We start from the raw sequence: 20,299 nt of genomic DNA on the forward strand, positions 1-20,299 counted from the left end.
TCTTCTAATACACAGCAATGTTGAAGACCAATAAATAAATCACAAGTCACCCAGTACACATATCAGAAAACAACTGAGTGCATGACAGCTTTCTAAGTTTCTAGTTTGATTTTTAAGGAGATTTTAAGATATACTGAGTAGATTCTGTGCCAGGACTTTAGCTCAGAGCTGAGAAAATGTTTTATTAAAATGTGGAAATATGAAAGAGCGAGGGTACAACCTTAGCAGGCTCATTCCCTCAGAGTCGTAGAAGTCTGTGAAGACAGGCAGCCTATGTGGGAGAATGACGTTAAGTCCTGGTGACTTGGGACTCCTGGCCAGATCACCAAGTAACTTCTACTCACTGATGAAAAATAAAAGGTCTGGTGAACGTGCCAGATCCTCCACTGTTGTCCGGATTTCACCAACATCAAACATCGGTCTTACAAACTGAATAGTAGAGAAACAAACAATTCCTACTGGCGATATTGGAAGGTAATTACAGTATAGGGAATCAGTAACTGCATCTAACTGAAAATGTGTTCTGTGCTCATGGTATTTTCCTGTGGTTTACACAAGCAAGCAACACATCCTCCAAGTTCCATCTTAATGGTACTTCTAAGGAATTTACCAATGAGCTAAGTCAAGGGTAGGGCAACTCTAACAGAAGGTGGTCTGGTTTTGCAGCTCAGAATGTTACTTTATATTTCAGCCTGAAGCATCTAGAATATTATTGGTCATTCAGAGAAAAGCTGGCCCATCCCTAAAAAAAAAAAAAAAAAAGAAAGTCTCTGTGTCTCTGAATAGATTTCTGTTCCCCCTGAAGCTAAAACCTAAAGTACTGGGGGCTGCATCTACCCATCAGCGTGATGGCTTGCTTACTGTAGCAAGGAGAGAGCGAGGTGGTTCAGAGGAGGATATGAGAGAGCAGTAGGCTCAGGAAGATGGAGGTTTTAGGGGAACACAAAGGAGAACAGAGTAGAGCAGACAGCTCTGAGAGGCTTTATAATGGGCTGATCAAGTCGGAAGGACTATTTAGATATAATGACACACAGGTGCTAAGAGCTGGTGAGGTCTGTTGAGAAACTCAGGACACAGAGCAAGAGGACAGGACACAAACACCCAGACTACAGCTTCCCAAATGTAGGCCGGTCTTTCCCACTGGACCACACTTGCCTCTCATAACAGAGCAATGTCATCTGGAAATAAGTAAGCTAGTATAAACTTGCCACAGTTAGTCTGGGGAGTTCTGATGTCACATCCCCTGCGGACCTACTCTCCATCCCAGAGCTACCAACCATTTCTCTAGGAAAACCTGAGCAAAGCCCATGCTGGGCTCAGAGAGGAAGAAGGAAGGAGAGACACTGAGCAAACCAGCGAATGGTAATCAAACATCAAAATAAGCATTAGCCAGGCATGCCTACAATTGCAGGACGTAGGATGCTGGGGTATGAAGATCAATAGTTTAAGATCAACCTGAACTACAAAGACCATTTTTTAAAAATGAACTATAAAAAAATTACTCTATGATATACAATGACTTTCTAGCAATAAAAAACATCAAATTTCAAATAATTTACCTGGTTCCAATTTTATCACTTTAATTGCTGCTAATTCTCCAGTGTTGACATTCCGTGCCTAAAAGAAGAAGAGGAAAGATCATGAAAAAAAAAGCTATAATAAGCTTATCAGTTTATTGTTTATTTTCAATCATAAATATTTTTAAAGTATCTAATTTACATTATAATTAAATTTACAATCTAATTTACAGCCAGCCAGCACCAAGTCCTTCATAATGAATCCCAGCACTAAGTGTAAACTTACTGCCACACTAACTGGGCACTGTTCTAAGTGGCTTGATACTCACTTGATTCTTACAGGACCTGTAAGGTAAAAACCAGTCCTGTTCCGTGTTGCAAATAAGAAAAACGAAGTGAAAAGCCTGCTTGGTCATACCACTGGCTACGTGGAAGCACTGGGACTCAAAGCCAGGAAGTCTTCTCCAGACTTCCTAGTGAATTCCTCCAAGCATTACACTACAGAGCTCTTCATGCAAAGGCTGGGAGAACTACAGAGGGGATTGGCCTGAAATCTTTAATTAGAATCTAACTATGAAAGCAGCCCCCTTATGTCACTTCAAATCCACATGTTGCCAATAAAATCAATGTATTCAAAATAAGCCACTCATGAAAAATAAAATTAATTTAAAAATCGATTCATGGAGCTGGGGATTTGGCTCAATTGGTGGAATACTTGCACGGCAGCCTGAAGCCCTGAGTTCTACCCCCAACTTAGTAAAACCAGGCATGATGGCACACATCTTTAACCACAGCACTATAATCCACTGGTGGAGACAGGAAAATCCGAAGTTCAAGATAATCCTCAGTTACTACAGAAATTGAAGGATAGCCTGGGCTATATGACATCTTTAATCTAAAAAGGGAGGGATGGACAGACAGAAGCTAGCCAATTCATAAGCTGGGTATGAGGGCATGCCTGCCAATCCTAGCACTTAGGAAGAGTCAGGAAGACTGTTCAAAATTAGAGACCATCTTGAGCTACACAACCCTGCCTTCTGCCTCAAAAATCAATCAGATATTAGACTATGAGTGTTTACAACTGTTTATCTAAGTAGAAAATATCTATGAACTTGATTTTAAAAAAATGGCAGTAAATCTTTAACAATTTAAGATGCTATAAAACTGGATAAGAATTTTCAAAGTATTTTAGTGTTTACATTTAATTAATTTTTATATCAGTCTAAAGGGAAAAACATAAGCAATCCCACGATTATAGGAAGATCTTATCATATGGCCAGGATTAGATTTAGCTGCAGTCCTCCCTTAGTAATAGATGGGGAAAATCTGACAATTAACATGGGAGTACCAGGGCATTAAAATACCAGCAGAGGGACTGGGGAGGGGGCTCACGGGTAAAACACTTGTTGTGCTGAAGTTGGGGGTCAGAATGGAATTCAGCTTCCCAAGATTCATGTAAAACCCAGCTCTCTGGAGGCCCAGGCAGGGAACCCCCACAGCAAGCTGGCTACAGAGACAGCAGGAGCAGCTAGCTCTGGACTCAGTTAGGGACCCTGCCTCGACGTGTAAGATGAGAGCACTGAAGATGCCTCCAGCCGTCAAACTTGGGTCTCTGAACACATCTGCATACATGTCCTCTCAACACCTGCACACACCTGAGTCCCCATACACAAAGGCGTGCATATGCAGCATTCACACACCAACAAATATACTCCTTCCCTCCACTAACACACGTAAGCAAACTAGGGAAGTACACAAGAAAGCAGAAAAAAAAGTTAAGCTCTTACTAAAAATATGCACTTAAGACTCTCCCAGGGCCGGGAGAAGGTTCCCGTGGTAATGTGCTTGCTGAACAGGCAATAGGGTCTGAGTCTAAGTCCTCGGCAGCCACAGAAAAGCAGGGCACAGGTATCGAGTATGGCTACACATGCCTGTCATCCCAGCATCCGGATGATCTCTGCTCCAGAAAGTATGTTGGCAGTTGATAGGTGACACTGATGCCAACTTCTGACCTCAACACACACAAACATGCACAAACACACATTATACATATGCCACACACTACTTTTTTAGAGTCATCGTGGTGGCACAGACCTTTAATCCTAGCACTTCATTTGATGAGAGGGAGAGGCAGGTGTGTCGGTTGACACGAGTTCAAGGCTAGCCTGGTTTACAAAGTTAGTTCCAGGTCAGCCAAGGTTACAAAGTGAGACTCTGCCTTAATTTTTTTTTTAAATCCAAAAGATTCTTTTTGTGGTATCTGAGTGTGATTCCCACCCCACTGTAAGCCTAAGTTGTTTGAATACTTGGTCCCCAGTTGGCTGTCTGGGAAGGGTGACGAGGAATGACCTTGTTGGAGAATGTGTCATGGGTGGGGGAGGCTGAGGTTTCAAAGCCTCCGGTCATCTCCAGTGCCCTCAGTGCCTCCTGCTCACGGTCTCTCAGCTGTTTCTACCCCATGCCTTCGCTCCCTCCTCATGAACTCCAACGCTCTGGAAAAGCCAATCCAATAAACACTTTCTTCTCTAAGTTCCTTACATCACAGTGTTTTAACAAAGCAGTAGGAAAGTAACTAATATATTCCCTATAGAAAGTTAAAAATTTAAAAAATGCAGGGAAAACTCATTTAAAAATCTTATCTTTAGGGCTGAAGGAGATGGTGAAGCGGTTAAAAGCACCGGATGCTTTTCCAGCACCCTCATGACGGCTCTCCACCATTCCTATTCCAGGGGATTCAATGCCCTCTCCTGGCCCCCATGGGCACCAGGCACATACAACACAAACATAAGGCAAATATACATATAAAAAAGTTTTTAAAAATTCTTCAACTTATAATCTTCATCACTAACAAATACTCACGATGCCCATATGGAGACAATGGAAAACAGATCTGAGTACTTCTAGCCAAAGTTCCTTTCTTTTAAGTGTGACAAACCCCCCAACAGCACTGAGTAAATTCTGTTCCTTTCTCCAGGATGAGACATCACATAAACAATGAACCTGGAATGTCACTGTGGAGCATCTGCAAACAGGGACATGGTGACCTGGGGGAAACACTGGGCATCGAAAATAAAACCGGATGCTACTTCCTGACTCAGTGAATCTCTAATCAGACCTGTTCAAAAGTCTCACTTGTTTACTGAAAAGAGGTATGGTGACTCCACTGTGTGACATCACAACGTGAAGCTGATTGATCAGAGCTGAAAATTTGTTCCCAGAGGCCACAGGAGGGCACACTCTTCATGGACAAAGTCACAAATGTCCTTTCAAAATGGCTGCTGCACTCAAAATACTTGGCTAAGAGCTGATTTACTCAGAGCTCTCATTAGCCATATTCAGCTGAGAAATCATGACAGTAAACTCCTAGTGAGCAGGTGAAATAAGCCACTAGTCACTATGCTTTCAGAGGGTCTGTCACTACTCTTTGACTTATTAATTCAAAAGGTCTGTCAAAAACTTGCTATAAGGTATCAGTTCCAAACCCCAGTCTCTCTGGGATGAATAATTAACTTCTGGTGCTCTCTTTCCAGTGGCCGGAGCCAGGCGGCTTAAGAGCTCCCCCTCCTCCTGCTTTCTGCAGTGCAACTCAGTGTATCTTACTTGGTAATACTCTGTGAGGGCGGGGTAGAGGTCCAAAGGAAGTCAGGGGACTTCTATTTCAGAGCCTTTTCTCATCAGAAACCATGGAGTTTTGAATGCATTATGATTGTGTGGCACACTGGTAGCTGCAGACATGGGATTTTAGTAACTAAGATGCCGAGGCAGTACGAGAGTGCAATGCCAATCAAGACTATGTAGCAAAACCCTATCTTTAAAAAAAAAAATCACTTATTTCAGGATTAAGTCAATAATATCTCAAATATTTATTCTGGATTTATCAGTTTTGATTCAGCTCAAGCAATTTAGTTTTCAAATGAGCAAGGCTAACATTCCAAGATATTAGCATGTATGAACTTTAAAAAAAAAAAACCAAAGTCAGTATTGCAATAGAATTTTCATACTTCTTAAAAGCAGACACTGAAGTGGCCTGCCATGAGCATTACACCTTGCTGTTTGTTGACAGCCCTCAGAGGACTCCACAGCAGTTTCCCTTTCACTGAGGACCTCACTGCGGCCACTTCATAGATTAGTTAGTGGAGCACCATCACTGCTGAATTTTAGAATATTTCACCACAGCACCAAAACAAAAGCAAGCCCCTAAGCCCACAGCGATCATTCCCACTCTCCCGTCCCTGGGGTCTTGAGTAGTATGGATGTTTCACTAAATGGAACTGAGCAACACGGGGTCACTGGTTAGTGCTCCTGCTACTCAGAATGTTCTTATTCACAAATACTATCACGTTGCAGAGAAATACAGTCGGGCTTTCTACTCATCGCTGAAGGATACAGAAGGAGGTAGTTAATCCTCAGTGTCAACTCAACTGGCCTAGGGTCCCTGAGGAAACACGTTTCTGGGCATATCTGTGCTTGCAGAGATTATAAGTGAGGAAGAAGACCACCGGCGACTGTAGCCGGCATCATCCCATGGGCTGAGGCCCCAGCCCAGACTCAGGGGAGGGGGAAGCCGGCTGAGCATCCCTGCTGTTCTGAGGCATGCCAAGAGGATTCGCAGGTCCACACTTCCAACACGATGGAGCTCCCTTCGCAGCCATTCGCAGCCGTGAGGATTCACGCCCCATCTAACCGGGAGCCAAAATAAAGCTTCCCTCTTCCCCTCAAGGTGCTTCTTTTCAGGTGTTTGCTCAGAGTGACAAGAACAGTACACATAACACATGGGTTCTTTTCATATTCGTGTGTTATAAATACTACTTACTACTATATATGAAACCATATAAATGTCTGGGTAAACCTGTTTCTAATTCTCTCAAATACAGACCTTAAATGTACTAAAAAATGCTGGGCTGTATAATATTCCAGGCCCATGACTTTGAAGATGGATCACTAGAATGGAAAAGTTGTTTGAAGAGCTGCCAAATTGTTTTCCAAAGCAGCTCTAGTGTCTTGTACTATCTCAACTAACACATTCTGCTTCAGTTCCCCATAGCCTTGGAACTCTGTTACTTTGTGTTTTCCTTTGGCTCTCCCATGGGGATGCCCACCCGCCTCTAGAACCCAGTTACAGGTGTGCGTCATCACTCCTAGCGCATCCACTTAAAACACCACCAGAAGTTTAGACCTTAATCTGCACACCATGCACACTTTCTCTCCCATTAGGAGCTCTTCTCATTTCCCCTCCCGTCTCACTGGCCTAGCAGGCAAGCACATCAGCTTGGGGCTACACCTTAGTGCCCGCCTTCATCTCCTTGATGCATTAATGTATTTATTTTGATGAAGTCCAACGTGGCTTGTTTTGTCCCTCTGTGTTTCTCGACGGTTGAGAAAGCTAGCATGCCAGAGCTCTTTGCCAACAGGCTTTACTTTCCACCCGTACATTAAGGTCAATGATCCACTTTTAGTAACTTTCTGTATGATGTTGCACCATAGGGAGTTTCCAATTTCATTCTTGTGCATGTGAATATGAAGTTGTGAAACACAGTATTTTTAACTTCAATAAAACCCTTTATTATCTGGCCCCCACCTATCTGCCTAGTTACTCCCAAAGTTTTACTTTATGCTCTGGCCAAACCAAACAAGTTGTGGTTCCTCAGCACCAGCCACACTTCTACCACAGCGCCCAGTCCTGGGCCTAGATCCCAGACCTCATATCACTAGGTCCTAAGCTTAAGAGCTAGGCTTAGGTTATCCTGACTCTGTCCCCTTAACCTATTTTCACTTCGGCACTTCCTAACACCCCCACACTCCCGCAGACCCTAGGTAATCTTTCTCAAACTGAAGAGGGCCTGATGAGAATCCTACAGATTTAGAAATAATCTCAGTCTACAAACGCTCTTGAAAATTCTTATATTTTTGATTGTGACCCTAGCTTTTAACAGCTGAGCCGTCTCTCCAGCCCATTGAAAATTCTTGATTTCAGATCTGCTTGAGATTTTGTCTGAATGAGCCATGGGGAGGCTTTCAGACAGATTAGACTAGTATAGAAAAGTTGTTTTCCTGAGCTGACTTCACACTGCTGAGCACGCTCAGGTATGAGGAGCGTCCTCTGCACATTGGAATACAGGTAAGTAAGCAGCCCAATCAAGAGGAATCACCAACACCCGGGGCAGGCCAGGTACCACAGTTAGACAACCATCGTTGTAAAAACTGACCCTTGCTGGGTACTGAGCACCTAGAGCTTTCAACACTTATCCTGTAGAAGAGGATGTTCACTGTGGACATGGAAATGGGGTGTGAAATGACAGCTAAGATTGCAATAAGCCGCAGGGTGGATCTGAGCAAGCAATGGCCACTGGATCCTTTTCCTGACCCCTCTACTCTGCAAAAACAAGATAGAAGAGACTATTTATTCCTAAGATTCCTCCTAAAACAACATATACAATAAACGTATTCTAAATAGCTTCCAAATAGTAACCCAGCTGGTGGGGTATACAAAAACAGTATGCTGAAATAGAAAACAAACAAACAAAACATTAGCCCTGAATCAAGGGATTCCAAGTGGAACCCAGGAACCTGTCCCTAACACCAAGCCACTTCTGAGGCACAGCCAGGTCTAAGGATGTGGCCACAGACACCTGCTCCACTTAGCTTCTGGGTCTGATGGCTTCCTGATGATGACACCATCCATGCTGAGACCTGAAAGACAGGAAGTGTCTAACATAGGGAAGGGATGAGGGGAAAGGACACAGAGAGGAAAGTGAGGCTTAAAGGCCCACGGGGACACACACACACACACACAGACACACACACACACACACACACACACACACACACACACACAAAGCAAACACCAGGCTATTCTGTGCACTGGGGGAGGATAAGGACTGGGTGTGGCCCACACACACCCCGTCAGAAGGAAATGGATGATCCATGCTCACCCTGAATGAGTATGTATCTTGTTGCTTTTCCACAGCTAACTGCACCAGGTACACGTCCACCACAAAGGAACCTTCTAGTTCACAGGAGAATGACAGGGTGGCAAATATCCCTGGCTTGCTCAGGGTGTTCTTCCTGCATGTCTACTGTCTATCATTTCTAACAATGTGCTTCCATACTCTTAGAATTAAATTTTTATTTAATTTTGATGGTATATTTTAAGGTCATTCTACTTGAAAACCTTGAATTAGCATAAACAAAGGACTCAGTAGAGCCAGATTCTCTAAGGATAAGTAAGAATGTGTGTTTTTATAAATAAAGTTTTATTAGTACACAGTCATGCTCACTTATTTAAATACTGTCAAAGGCTGCTTTCTCAATACAATGGCAGAACTAATAAATAGCTGAGACAGAGATCATACCTTTTGCTGCCCCATAGCACTGATGTTGCATCTTCATGGTCTAATAGAAGAACGCTGTGCTACCTATGTTCAATTGTAAGCTAATAACATGAAAAACTGAACTTTCCAATTATATGTACATATGCAATAAACATTTAAGACTAGGGGTTTTAGATTTTTAAAATCAGACAGTAACATGAATTGTGGTAGGTAGAATATAGCTTTAAAATATACATCGTTGCTATCGTGACCATCAGGCCACGGCAAAGCTCCACTGCCTCAAAACCCACTAGAGAAATTACCCTCCCTGGGTGCCACTACAGGCCTGTTTTATTGGAAAGCCATATAAATCACTCAGGATGCAGTCTCTCGACCTACCTCTTGCACACACCAGTAGTTCATTCCTTTCTGCTAGAATTTACATTCTGTCTGTTTACCCATGTCAGAGTACTTCCTGACATGAGTAAGTCGTGTTTTTGTTGTTTTCTTGAGTGTACACATACATACACACCCCTCTAGACCCAAGGACTGAACTCGGGGCCTCAAATATGCAGCACCCACAGTCTGAAGGCCATCAGGGCTGCTTTCAACTTTCGGCAAATATGACCAGAGCGCCTATACTGTACGCAGGTTACACAAAAACGAAGGTGTGGGGCGAGCTCAGCCACAGAAGGTACATGTTTAGCTTCTAAGAAACTGACACACTATTTCTAGCGTGAGGGGACCACTGCGCATGCCCAGCAGCAAGGGACCACTGCGCATGCCCAGCAGCAAGTGAGGATTCAGATGCCTTTCTTTGCATCAGTCATCATAATAGATGGCTAACAGATGCAGCCACGTCTCACGGAGCCTTCAGTTTGCATTTTCATAATTGCCGATGACACTGAATACCTATTTAAGCCCCCATCTGCCATCCTTTGCTAAAGGGTCTGTCTTCTAGTCCTTTGCCCATGTTTTAACCAAGTTATTTTCTCACTGACATCTGAGTGTTCTCTATATATTCTAGATACAGTTTGAACTAACTTCTGTACCCCCACCCACTCCTCACTCATAGTACCTTAGAAAATGGCCATATTTGGAGACGAGTAGTTTAAACACATAACTAAGGTTAAACGAGACTGTTCGGGTCAGTTCTAATTAATATAATTGACACCTTTTCAGACAGAGGAAGGGACTCTAAGGTCTAAGGCCCATGAAAACACAGTGAGAAGGCAGCCAGCTCTCAGCAAGCTGGGAACCAACCCCGCCAGCATTCTGGCAGAGGACCCTGTCCCCCTGGCCTATGCTACTCTGCTGTGGCAGGTCCAGCAAGCTAAGGAGCAGCACACCTTGTCGAATGTCCTTTAGTGGACTGTGCTTCTGGTGTCATCCAAGACCTTACTGCTTAAGCCCTTATCCGAAGGTCTCCTCCTGCATCTTACTTCTGCAGCTGGCTTTGAGTTTTGCAGCTCTAATTACATTTATCTTATGACACATTTGAGCTCACTTTTGTTGAACTATCCCAACTCTGCTTATTAAAAAGACAGTCTTCCTCCACATTACTGCCCTTGTGAGCAGCTGGTCTCTCCATGTGCAGTTTCATACCGCACACTATGTGGGTCCTTTGCTTTGTGGTGACCCTTACTAATGTCACATAGCCTAGTTTTGATTCCTTTAACTTTTTCAGAATTCTTTATAGTAAGTGTTTTGCTTCCCATGACAATTTTTAAATCAGCTTTTTTATACACATACACGCACTGATTTTTTAATGTAAAGTACATTTAATCTCCTGATTAATTTGGCTGGAATATCTTTTACAGGCTGTCTTCTAACCCATGAGTACTACAGGCAGCTATGTTTAGGTTTCCTCTGGGCTCTCATCAGTGTTCTACCACATCAGCAGAAAGATGCTACGGTATTCTACTTTAGATTTTTTTTTTTAAAAAGGTTTTTTTTTTTTATCTTATTTATATGAGTACACTCACTGTAGTTGTCCTCAGACACATCAAAAAAGGGCATTGGATCCCATTACAAATGATTGTGAGCCACCATGTGGTTGCTGGGAATTTAACTCAGGACCTCTGGAAGAGCAGCCAGTGCTCTTAACTGCTGAGCCATCTATCTAGTCCCTCTGGTTTAGATTTTAATAGCCACATAAGGCTAATAAAGGTTTTTTTGTTTTTTTTTTTTTTTTTTTTTTTTTAATGCAAGCATGTCACTGGAAATGCTGAGAAGCACCCCAAGTAACCTAGTGACTCCGTGTGACGATGCCATCAGGCTAGGCCAGTATAGTACAGCTGGCAGGACTGGGAAGGTGGTGGGGCAGGGGCAGGGGGGAAGGGTTCTGAAGAAACAATCTCAGACAAGAGAGGAGAGGTGCACAGGAAACAGATTTCAGAAAAGAACACATCTCCAAACTGCCTTGATCCCTGAGGCCTTTCTGCCCTGTGTCATGCCATGCCTCTTTCACAGCCTCTCTTTTCTAGAGTTGATTGCAATGGCTCTTTGGCTCTTCACTTCTTGAAACTAGGTAATTAAAGATCAAAGTTTCTAAGACATATGATCTTCAAAAAGAGAGAAAACAGAGATCATCGAAGCAACTTTAAAAAAATGCAGTTAGCAGATAATGATTGGATGTAGTCCTGGAAAATCATCTGCGGATGACGAAACAAGCCAGCAGGCATGATCAAGTTCAAAGACTTTCTTTGAATTCTGGAATTCAAAATGGAATTGAGTCATATCAACAACACTTAAAAAAAATAGAAGTTTTCTATCCAAACAACCCATGACAACCCTGCATGATCATGAATCTTGCTTTTAAATTTATTTTTATGTATGTGTCTGCAGAGGCCAAAGGTTTGCCTCCAGATGCCCTGGAATTGGAGTTACAGGTGGTTGTGTGCCATCAAGTATGGGTGCTGGGAATCAAACTCAGGTCTCTGGAAGAGCAGTCAGTGCTCTTCACTGCTCAGCCATCTCTCCAGTCCCTGCTAACTGCCAGATCCTAAGTGTCAACTAATAATGAGGATAAAACTTAAGTGGTACCAAGGCTAGGAGAGGATAAGGGATCGAGTTATCAAATCCCAGCTTCCTATTACAGAGACAACAGTATCTGTGGCCAAGTGGTGTTCTGATTCCAGTGTGTGTGACAACCACTCCTGCAGGCGGGGACTGTAGCTCCGTACGTAGCATTCTTGCATGGTGTGAATAAGGCCCTAAATTCGAATTCTAGGACCACTTAAAACAAACAAACAAACAAACAAACAGGAATCGCTGAAGACGTGTCTCTTGGAAGCATGTTAGATAAGATTAAAAAGTCCTGCCATTACAAACACCTAAATAAGGGACTAGAGGGATGCTACACAGGTAGAGATGCCTGCCGCCTAAGATGCCTGTGGATCTGAGCTTGAACCTGGAACTCCTACAGACGAAAGACTGAATGACTTCCAGAGTGGTCCTCTGACCTCCATATATGTGCCAACACACACATACAATCACACACTCACTCACACACACACACTCAAGCACACAGGCACACACTCACACACATTCACACACACACACACACACACACTCACTTGGACTGCTGAATGACACTGTGCATTAACAAAAATTACATCTACCTAGAATTACATTCTCAGCAAAAACTGTACTCATGAAATAAGACAAAACTAGTCTTTTCTAGTAGAATTTGAGTTTACCACCAAATGATGCTTAACATGAATTCTAGAATATATATCTCATAAAAAAGACTCAGAAGGAAAATTTAAAATAAAAGAAATTTCAACAAAAATTAGCAATCTTGGGTAAATATAATCAATACTGATAACTACAGAAAACAATAATAATGATGTCTAATTTTTACAACTAAAAAAAAGATGGACTAAAAATATAAGCAATATGTTCTGAAAATGAGTGGAGAGTAGGGAGTGAAGTTAAGTCATTTAAGGACCTGACTACGCTATGTGGGACGTGCAGAGTAACAAAGCTGGCATCTTGTGCAAAGGTGATGCTTCCTGGATGATGAAGACAACAGACTGAGGCGGGAGAAATGGCTCTGTGGGTAGGGGCGCTTATTTGGTTGCATGAGGGTCTGGGCGTGGTCATTTCCGAGTGTTACACCCGCCCACCCCCCACAATTGTCAGCCACTCTCAATCAGAAGCTGGCGGTGAGCAGGAAGAGTGTTCTCAAGGCCGACAGTGCAGCACAGAGTGCTCTTCTGTTAGCTGCACTAATGAGGTAATCCAACCCACAGCCTACCATCCATCACACGTGAACACGGCAAAAGCTCGGTCCACACTGACCTTCTTCCCTCGAGCAACGCCCTTCCTCCACCGATCCCTGCAACTAGGAGAGAGCCATCATAGAACTATACAGGGAGGATTTCCTGTGGTCCAGAAACACTGCAGATAATGTACACCGGTTCTTCTTCCTATAGATTATGCACAACAACAACAGAGGCACTACAGGATCAGGATGGAGAAGGCTCAGTGAAGTGCTGCTCTTCCAGGGGAGCCAGCTTTAGTTCCCAGCACCCACACTGCAGCTCACAACCATCTGTAACTTCAGTCCCAGGGAATCTAGCTTCCTCTTCTGACTCCCTGGGCACCAGGAATACATGTGATATCTACACATACATACACACAGGCAAACACTCAAACATAAAACAAAACGACTTCTGTGTGGGCTGAAGAGATGGTCCAACACACTTTACTAGTGACCCAAACCCACCTGTACTCTAGCTCCAGGGCATCCAATATGTCCAGCCTTTTGTATCTCCATATACATAATTTAAAAATTAATAGTGTATCTTTAAGAACCACTTCTCTAAATAGGTCCAGGATCTTCTGCTTCTTGATTTAAAGTCTGGGTCTGCTGCTTTGTCATCAAGCTATTAGATCACTTCCTCAGGCCACCTCCACTTGCTCACTTGCTCCAGCTAGAGAAACTGGAAAGTACATTGGAAAAGCCATTCATATCAATCAGAGAGCTTCACCAACATGGAAATAAAAACGACAGCAGTGTCACCAACACAGTGACTTTATGCAGCGTCAGTTACAACTGGTCAACTATGGTCAGAAAATATTAAATGCAACACTCCAGAAATAATGAATGATGCATCAGGCAATCTTCATTATTGTACACTGGTACAATTATTCTATTTTTCCATATTGTAATTAGTGTGTCAAATTGAACCTTATTATAGGTATGCATATCTAGGAAAAAGTAAAATCCAGCTCTATGACTGGATGGCGGGTCACTGCACACACTCCCTGCGCTCACACAGTGCTCTGACACTATTTGAGAGTTCTGACGCCCACTCGGGATCTTGAAACACAACTCAGCAAATAAAGAGGTAAAACATGTTTTATAAAATTTAGCACCTACACATTTCAGAATCCTGTTCTTATTAGTAACTAAGAATTCTATTTTCATAAAAGTTTATATAACAGCAAACTTCAGTTTTTAATTTTAAATCCCTTCTTAGATCTAAGTTGTTTTTTTTTTTTTAAAAAAAAGAAAAACCTATTGAAGTTATGCCTACCTTTATTGCAAACAATGGAATACATAGGTGTTTCCATGACACAAAATTTTAAAGTCAAACCAAATGAGCACTCATCTGATAAACTCCAAGGAAGAACAGAGATGTTCTTGGTGTAGCATGCAAGGGTTTCGACCCCTCCTCCTGCTGTCACTGTTTACAGGAGGATGGCTGGCCAGCAGGGGCACAGCCCACACTCTCACAGTCCTCCTGCTTTCAACACTGCCAGCGGCAGCTCACTTGCTCTGGTTCTGCCGACTGTAATCTCAGGACAACGTGAACATGGCCAGGGAAGATAGTAGGGTCCACTTTGACAGTCACATGCCTAAAGCAGAGACCTTAACATGGCACTGGACTAGAAGTGGAAGCTGCACGGTGATATAAGTAAAAGCAGCATATACAAGCGTATCTATACAAGAGAGCACGTATGCTCGGAAACGCTCGGAAACGACACACACTGGGCAGCAGATGTGGCGCAGTGGCTGAAGCACTTGCCACACAAGCTTGAAGACCAGAGTTTGGATCCTGAGCACCCATCTAAGAACAAAGCTTCAGGGCTGCCTGGAAACCTAGAGCCTAGGAGGCAGAGGCAGAAGAGGAGGCGGATCCCTGGGGCCAGTCAGCTAGCAGGACTAGCCAGAGTCTACTTTGTAGTTCAGTGGACCTACCTCAGTAGAGAACAACCATTCAGGCTTCCACACACACCTGCACATGTTCCCACATGTACTCGAACACGCATATCCAATTATGTACACCATGGAAGTGCAAAAAATAAAATAGATTAAGAAACAGACTAGTAACTAGAAGCTAAATATGGGTCATGAGGAAACGTTGTATAGAAGAAAGGGCCTCGCTTCTCTAATTTTAAAAAAGGTGTATTATTGTTTATGTCTGTGTGTGTGAATGCATGCCAATGTGTGTGGATGCCTGAGAGTCTGAGGAGGCGTCTGACATCTCGGAGCTAGAGTTACAGGGGCTACGTGTTGGTAGACATGGGCATGGTGAGCCAAACTCAGGTCCTCTGGAAGAGCAACAAGAGCACTTAACTGCTAGCCATCTCTCCAGCCCCTCACTTTTAAATTATTATTACTTAATTTTAAAAGCATTGCTGGAGGAGAGGGGAGCAACTATGTAAACAAGATGTTCTGACAACCTGTACAGTTTTTAGACGTTATTCAGTACATGTGCCTGTGAACAAGAGAAACCCATGATGCACTTTACCAACGACGCAAGCCACACTATTCTAAGAGCAGGCAGATTCCAAATCTCGAGAAGCTTCAAGCACGCTACAACTGGCACAGCCAAGTAAAAGTAGTTTCAGGGTTGTGGTTTTCCATGAAAAGGGCAGTGTCCTTAAGACTTCTAATTAAAAGATTATAATATTTACATGAAGAATGCAACTTGATAAAAGACATCTGCCCTGGTCAGTGGTCCTGAAACTTTGAAGCAAGCATTTTAAGTATTTTAAGGCACATACTCATGCTACTGGAGGAGATCAGGTGACTGCAGAACACTGCTTTCAGGCTGTGGTCCATCCCCATCAGCCTCACAGCACTGATACCAGGTGGGCTCCTCTCAGTGATCTTTGCTTCTACTCTAGCAAGAATGTATGTGGGAAGCAGATGAAAAACAGCAATCTCTTCGCGCTATGTCTGACAATTACAAAAGACCACCGAGAGTTAGCATCTTAGTAATGGAGCTCTCACATCTTCCATGGACGTGAACCCTAACGCCACGGGGCGCCAGTTCTGCGAGGCTTTACACACTTCTACCCAAGAATGTTTTCCCTGGTTCAGGGATGCGGAGAGCACAGGGCAGCAAGCATGAGACAGACGTGTGCCTCTTCCTCAGGCACCTCCACAACCATGCAGTAAGTGCCAGGCTTTGAAAGATGCTGCTCGGGGTGGGGGTCAGCAGATACAGGATGCGGGGCAACACACTTGGGGAGGACAGTCAAGGTCAGGCCTTTACTTAGGGTTAGGAGGCTGAGGCAGGACAAACTCCAAGTTCAGGCTGTCTTGACTACAGGGTGAGTTCAAGACTAGTTTGGTTAACCTTTAATAAGACCATCTCAAATTAAAAAAATGAAAAGTGACTGGAGAGATGACTCAGTGGTTAAGACACTGTCTGCTCTTCCAGAGGTCCTGAGTTCAATTCCCAGCAACCACATGGTGACTCATAACCATCTGTAATGGGATCTGATGCCCTCTTCTGGTGTGTCTGAAGACAGCAACAGTGTACTCACATATATAAAATAAATAAAAATTTAAAAACGAAGAGTGGTTGGGGATAGAGACCAATAGACTACTTGTACAACTCACAAGAGGTTCTAGGTTCAATTCCCAGCACAAACCACAGGGTGAAAATCAGAGTCTGTTATCACTAATAGTGGAACTAATAGTTTAGTGGCACTAATAGTTTAAGGGTGTGTGTAATGCTGGTAGCTCAGATATTCACTAGCGAATTCAATAACTTCCCAATCAGAGATCAACTGCCATTGCTTCTACTGGTGGAATCATGCCAGTTTCTTCTACAAGTGAAGGTTAAACCCGATGTGAAGTAGTCACAATGGAATGCTGCTTGGGAGTTAGAAATGATCAGACTGCCACTGCCACATGCAGACATCTCAAAAGAAATGCTAAGCAATGAGACCAGATTGGAGAGCAGGCTTCAGTTCGGAGTCCCAGGTACTGAAGGTTTGCTCTAGGCCACAGCACCGTCTGAAGGTGGGGGAACCTTTAAGAGCTGGGCCTGATGAAACTAAGGCCACTAACAGATGCCCTCAAGGAGACGGTGGGGCCCATGGTCCTTCCGCTTTCTGCTTGCTTCTCAGCTATCATGCCACACTATGATGGGAATTTTCCCTACTACCCATGATACATTGTGCTGCCTGCCGTAGTTCAAAGTAACAATGCACAGAAACCTCTGAAACTGTGGTTCAAAATGAGCCCTTCGCCTACTAACTTGATTATCTCAGGTATGCTGTCACAGTGATTAAAGCGGACCATTACTGACTTCAGCTTCGCAGAATTTTAAGATGATAAATGAATCTAGCATGATACAGAGCGGCTCAGTGGGACCGAGGAGACAGCTCAGATGGAAAGGTGAGGACTGCATAAATGTGAGGAGGAGAGTGTGGTCCCAGGATGCATTGGGATAACAGCTTACTGACTTTCCCTTTGTTTTTATGGGGTTCCAGGCTGATCCCAGGGCCTGTGCATGCTGGACAGCATTGACCCCAGGGCCTGTGCATACTAGACAGTGCTGACCCCAGGGCCTGTACGTACTGGACAGTGCTGACCCCAGGGCCTGTACGTACTAGACAGTGCTGACCCCAGGGCCTGTACGTACTAGACAGTGCTGACCCCAGGGCCTGTACGTACTGGACAGTGCTGGCCCCAGGGCCTGTGCATACTGTATGTACTGGACAGTGCTGATCCCAGGGCCTGTGCATACTGTACGTACTGGACAGTGCTGACCCCAGGGCCTGTGCATGCTGGATGGCATTGACCCCAGGGCCTGTGAGTGCTGGACAGTGCTGACCCCAGGGCCTGTGAGTGCTGGACAGTGCTAAGTCTAGGGCCTGTGCACACTGGGCAGTGCTAAATTGCATTTTCCAGTACTCATTGTTACTTTAGAATAAATTTGCAGTTGGCCTTCTACTCTTTATCTGCAGGCTGAATAGATCTGGAGGAAAATGCTGCACTGAGCACATACTTTCTAAGCAATGTGGGGCTACACTTGCACCTACTAAATACTAAATAATACTAAACTTAGTATTATGTCACCTAGGCCAATTTCAAAAGCTCAGGAAGACAACGGGCACAGCTAAGCTACAGACGCATCACTCAAAGAAATCTGGGCCAAGACTATGCTATTTTACATAAAAGACTATGAACATCCCTGGACACTGGTATCTGTAGAATTCCTGGAAACAGTCACCAGAGGAATAAATATAAAATATTTGCACCATTGTTTGCTACTGAGGCACAATACTGTTTACTAAAATCCACTGTGATGGTTTATTTAATTGTTCCACAGCATGAGCAGCCCAGACATGCTGCACTACAGCAGCCCCTGGAACACACCACCAGATGACTCTTCCTGTCTGCTTGTGAGGGAATTTCAAGACAGACCCTAGAAAAGACATAAATGAAAGGTGGCAGGGAAGAGTAGAATAAGACCTCATGTACTCATCACTAAAATAACCAAAACTGCACGAGTAACTGTGAACTATCTACACAAGAAGTACAATCATATTTATTTACCCATCATACCACATTCCTAAGAAATCCACTAACGCTAGAAGAGGTGTTGTGCTTTGGAGTTGCCGACTGTACTACTAATAAATGGCCACAGTCCTTGCTTGGCTTGGCACACAGCTGTGTTTGGCTGGAACTGAAGGGGTAGAATACTTGGGTCCCATCCCTGGTCTCACACAATAAACAAACAAGAACAGGAATTCCTGACAAGTGGCAAATAGTGTGGATGGCAGTTTTAGTAATAACTCCGTCTGGTCAGGTGCAGGCCTGGGGGGTAAGCAATGGTCATCAAGCTACCCCGGGAAGGCAACCACAGGGAAAGCTGTTGCACCCCCGCAGCACTGGCTCCCAAAGGTCTTTCTGTTTCTGTTTCTGTGTGTGCAGGACTAGAGAGGACATCGGATCCCACGGAGCTGGAGTTACAGGCTGCTGTGAGCTGCCCACTGTGGGTTCTGAGAGAGCGGCAAGGCTCTTCACCTCTCAGCCATCTCTCCAGCTCCTCAGCTGTCTGCTAAAAAGAACAAAAGCCCAGAACGCTCTGACCTTCCTCCTTCCGTACTGAGGGCTCGTTTGAGATGGGTGGGGAGGAGAGCTGTCTACACCTAGCACCTCACCAGATCATTTTCAAGACCTTTAGGGACCTCATACACCATGAACGAGGGATACCCGGGGCCATAGTCTAGAGAGGGCTCCCTGCTGCCTAAGGGCAATCAGACAAGCTTGGCAAGAACTTCTAGAGATCTGAAGCTAAGCTACATACAGCTTTATCACTCCAAGTAATCTGTGCCAAGAACGTCAGCACTGTTGTTACAAGCACACACTGTAGTGTGTTACAAGAGACCTCTCACGGTGGGGCCTTTGTTCACACCTCAGACCCACCTAATAACTAATAAGTATATGAGGAGGAGTTTAATCTGATTTTTTTAATGGTACTTTATGTTTCTGGAAACATTTAAAGACACACTCTTAAATAGAAAACCAAGCTGCTGAGTTTAAAAACAGGAACTCGAGCCTGTTTTAACACAAGCAGACGAGACTTCTAGGTGCTCCAGATTTGCATCAGCCCAAGGGGTTCACACAGCACCAACCCTCAACTGCAATTCACTGGTAGTAACTGCCCGAGCCAAATCCCTGCAGGCATGTCCCATGCAGCCCAGGATGAAGCCCAACACAAGATCATTAACTTATTTATGACTTCGAGGCTCTCCAGCATGTACTTTACAGATGACAGCTGGCAGCCATGTCAGAAGGCTGGACATGCCTGCCACGCCCACCCCTCCATTCAAGGAATTACAGGAGCCTGCTAAGTCCTTCCCTCTGCTTTGATTCCTAACACACAGGAGTCCCAGTCTCTTCTCTGGGATATCGCAACGTCTCAACTCTGCCAGCTATCTCTTAGGCTTTCTTTTTGTTCGCACAAATTGTTCATAATATTCTCTTGGGTGTTTTTAAGTATCTGCTATATTGACGAGTATGTCCTCTTCATTATTGATATTAACCAATAAATACTACTTATGACTTTCATTTCTTGACTGATCTTGGCAGAGGTCTGTCTTTCTGTTATATATCTTTTCAGATAGCTAGTTTAGGTTTTATTGATGGCTCTCTCCTTCTCAGATATAAACTCACATAGTGATAAACAAGATTCTCTACAAAGAAGTGAAAAA

At 43.9% G+C, this 20,299-nt stretch overlaps 1 protein-coding gene across 9 annotated transcripts in view; it reads right to left on the minus strand.

The window, feature by feature from the left end:
- The window catches only part of Map4k3 (mitogen-activated protein kinase kinase kinase kinase 3), a 148,294-nt gene that overhangs the window by 98,796 nt on the left and 29,199 nt on the right, over window positions 1–20,299 (minus strand). For 8 of the 9 annotated variants that reach the window (NM_001360278.1, NM_001290345.1, XM_006524198.3 and 5 more), the window contains exon 2: window positions 1,560–1,617. In NM_001360278.1, the coding sequence (NP_001347207.1) occupies window positions 1,560–1,617 (58 nt within the window). Of the gene's footprint in view, window positions 1–1,559; window positions 1,618–20,299 lie in introns of those variants that run through there. The other variant, XM_006524199.3, reaches the window with a different exon arrangement.

Source organism: Mus musculus, chromosome 17 (assembly GCF_000001635.26).
Source record: "Mus musculus strain C57BL/6J chromosome 17, GRCm38.p6 C57BL/6J".
Taxonomy (NCBI): domain Eukaryota; kingdom Metazoa; phylum Chordata; class Mammalia; order Rodentia; family Muridae; genus Mus; species Mus musculus.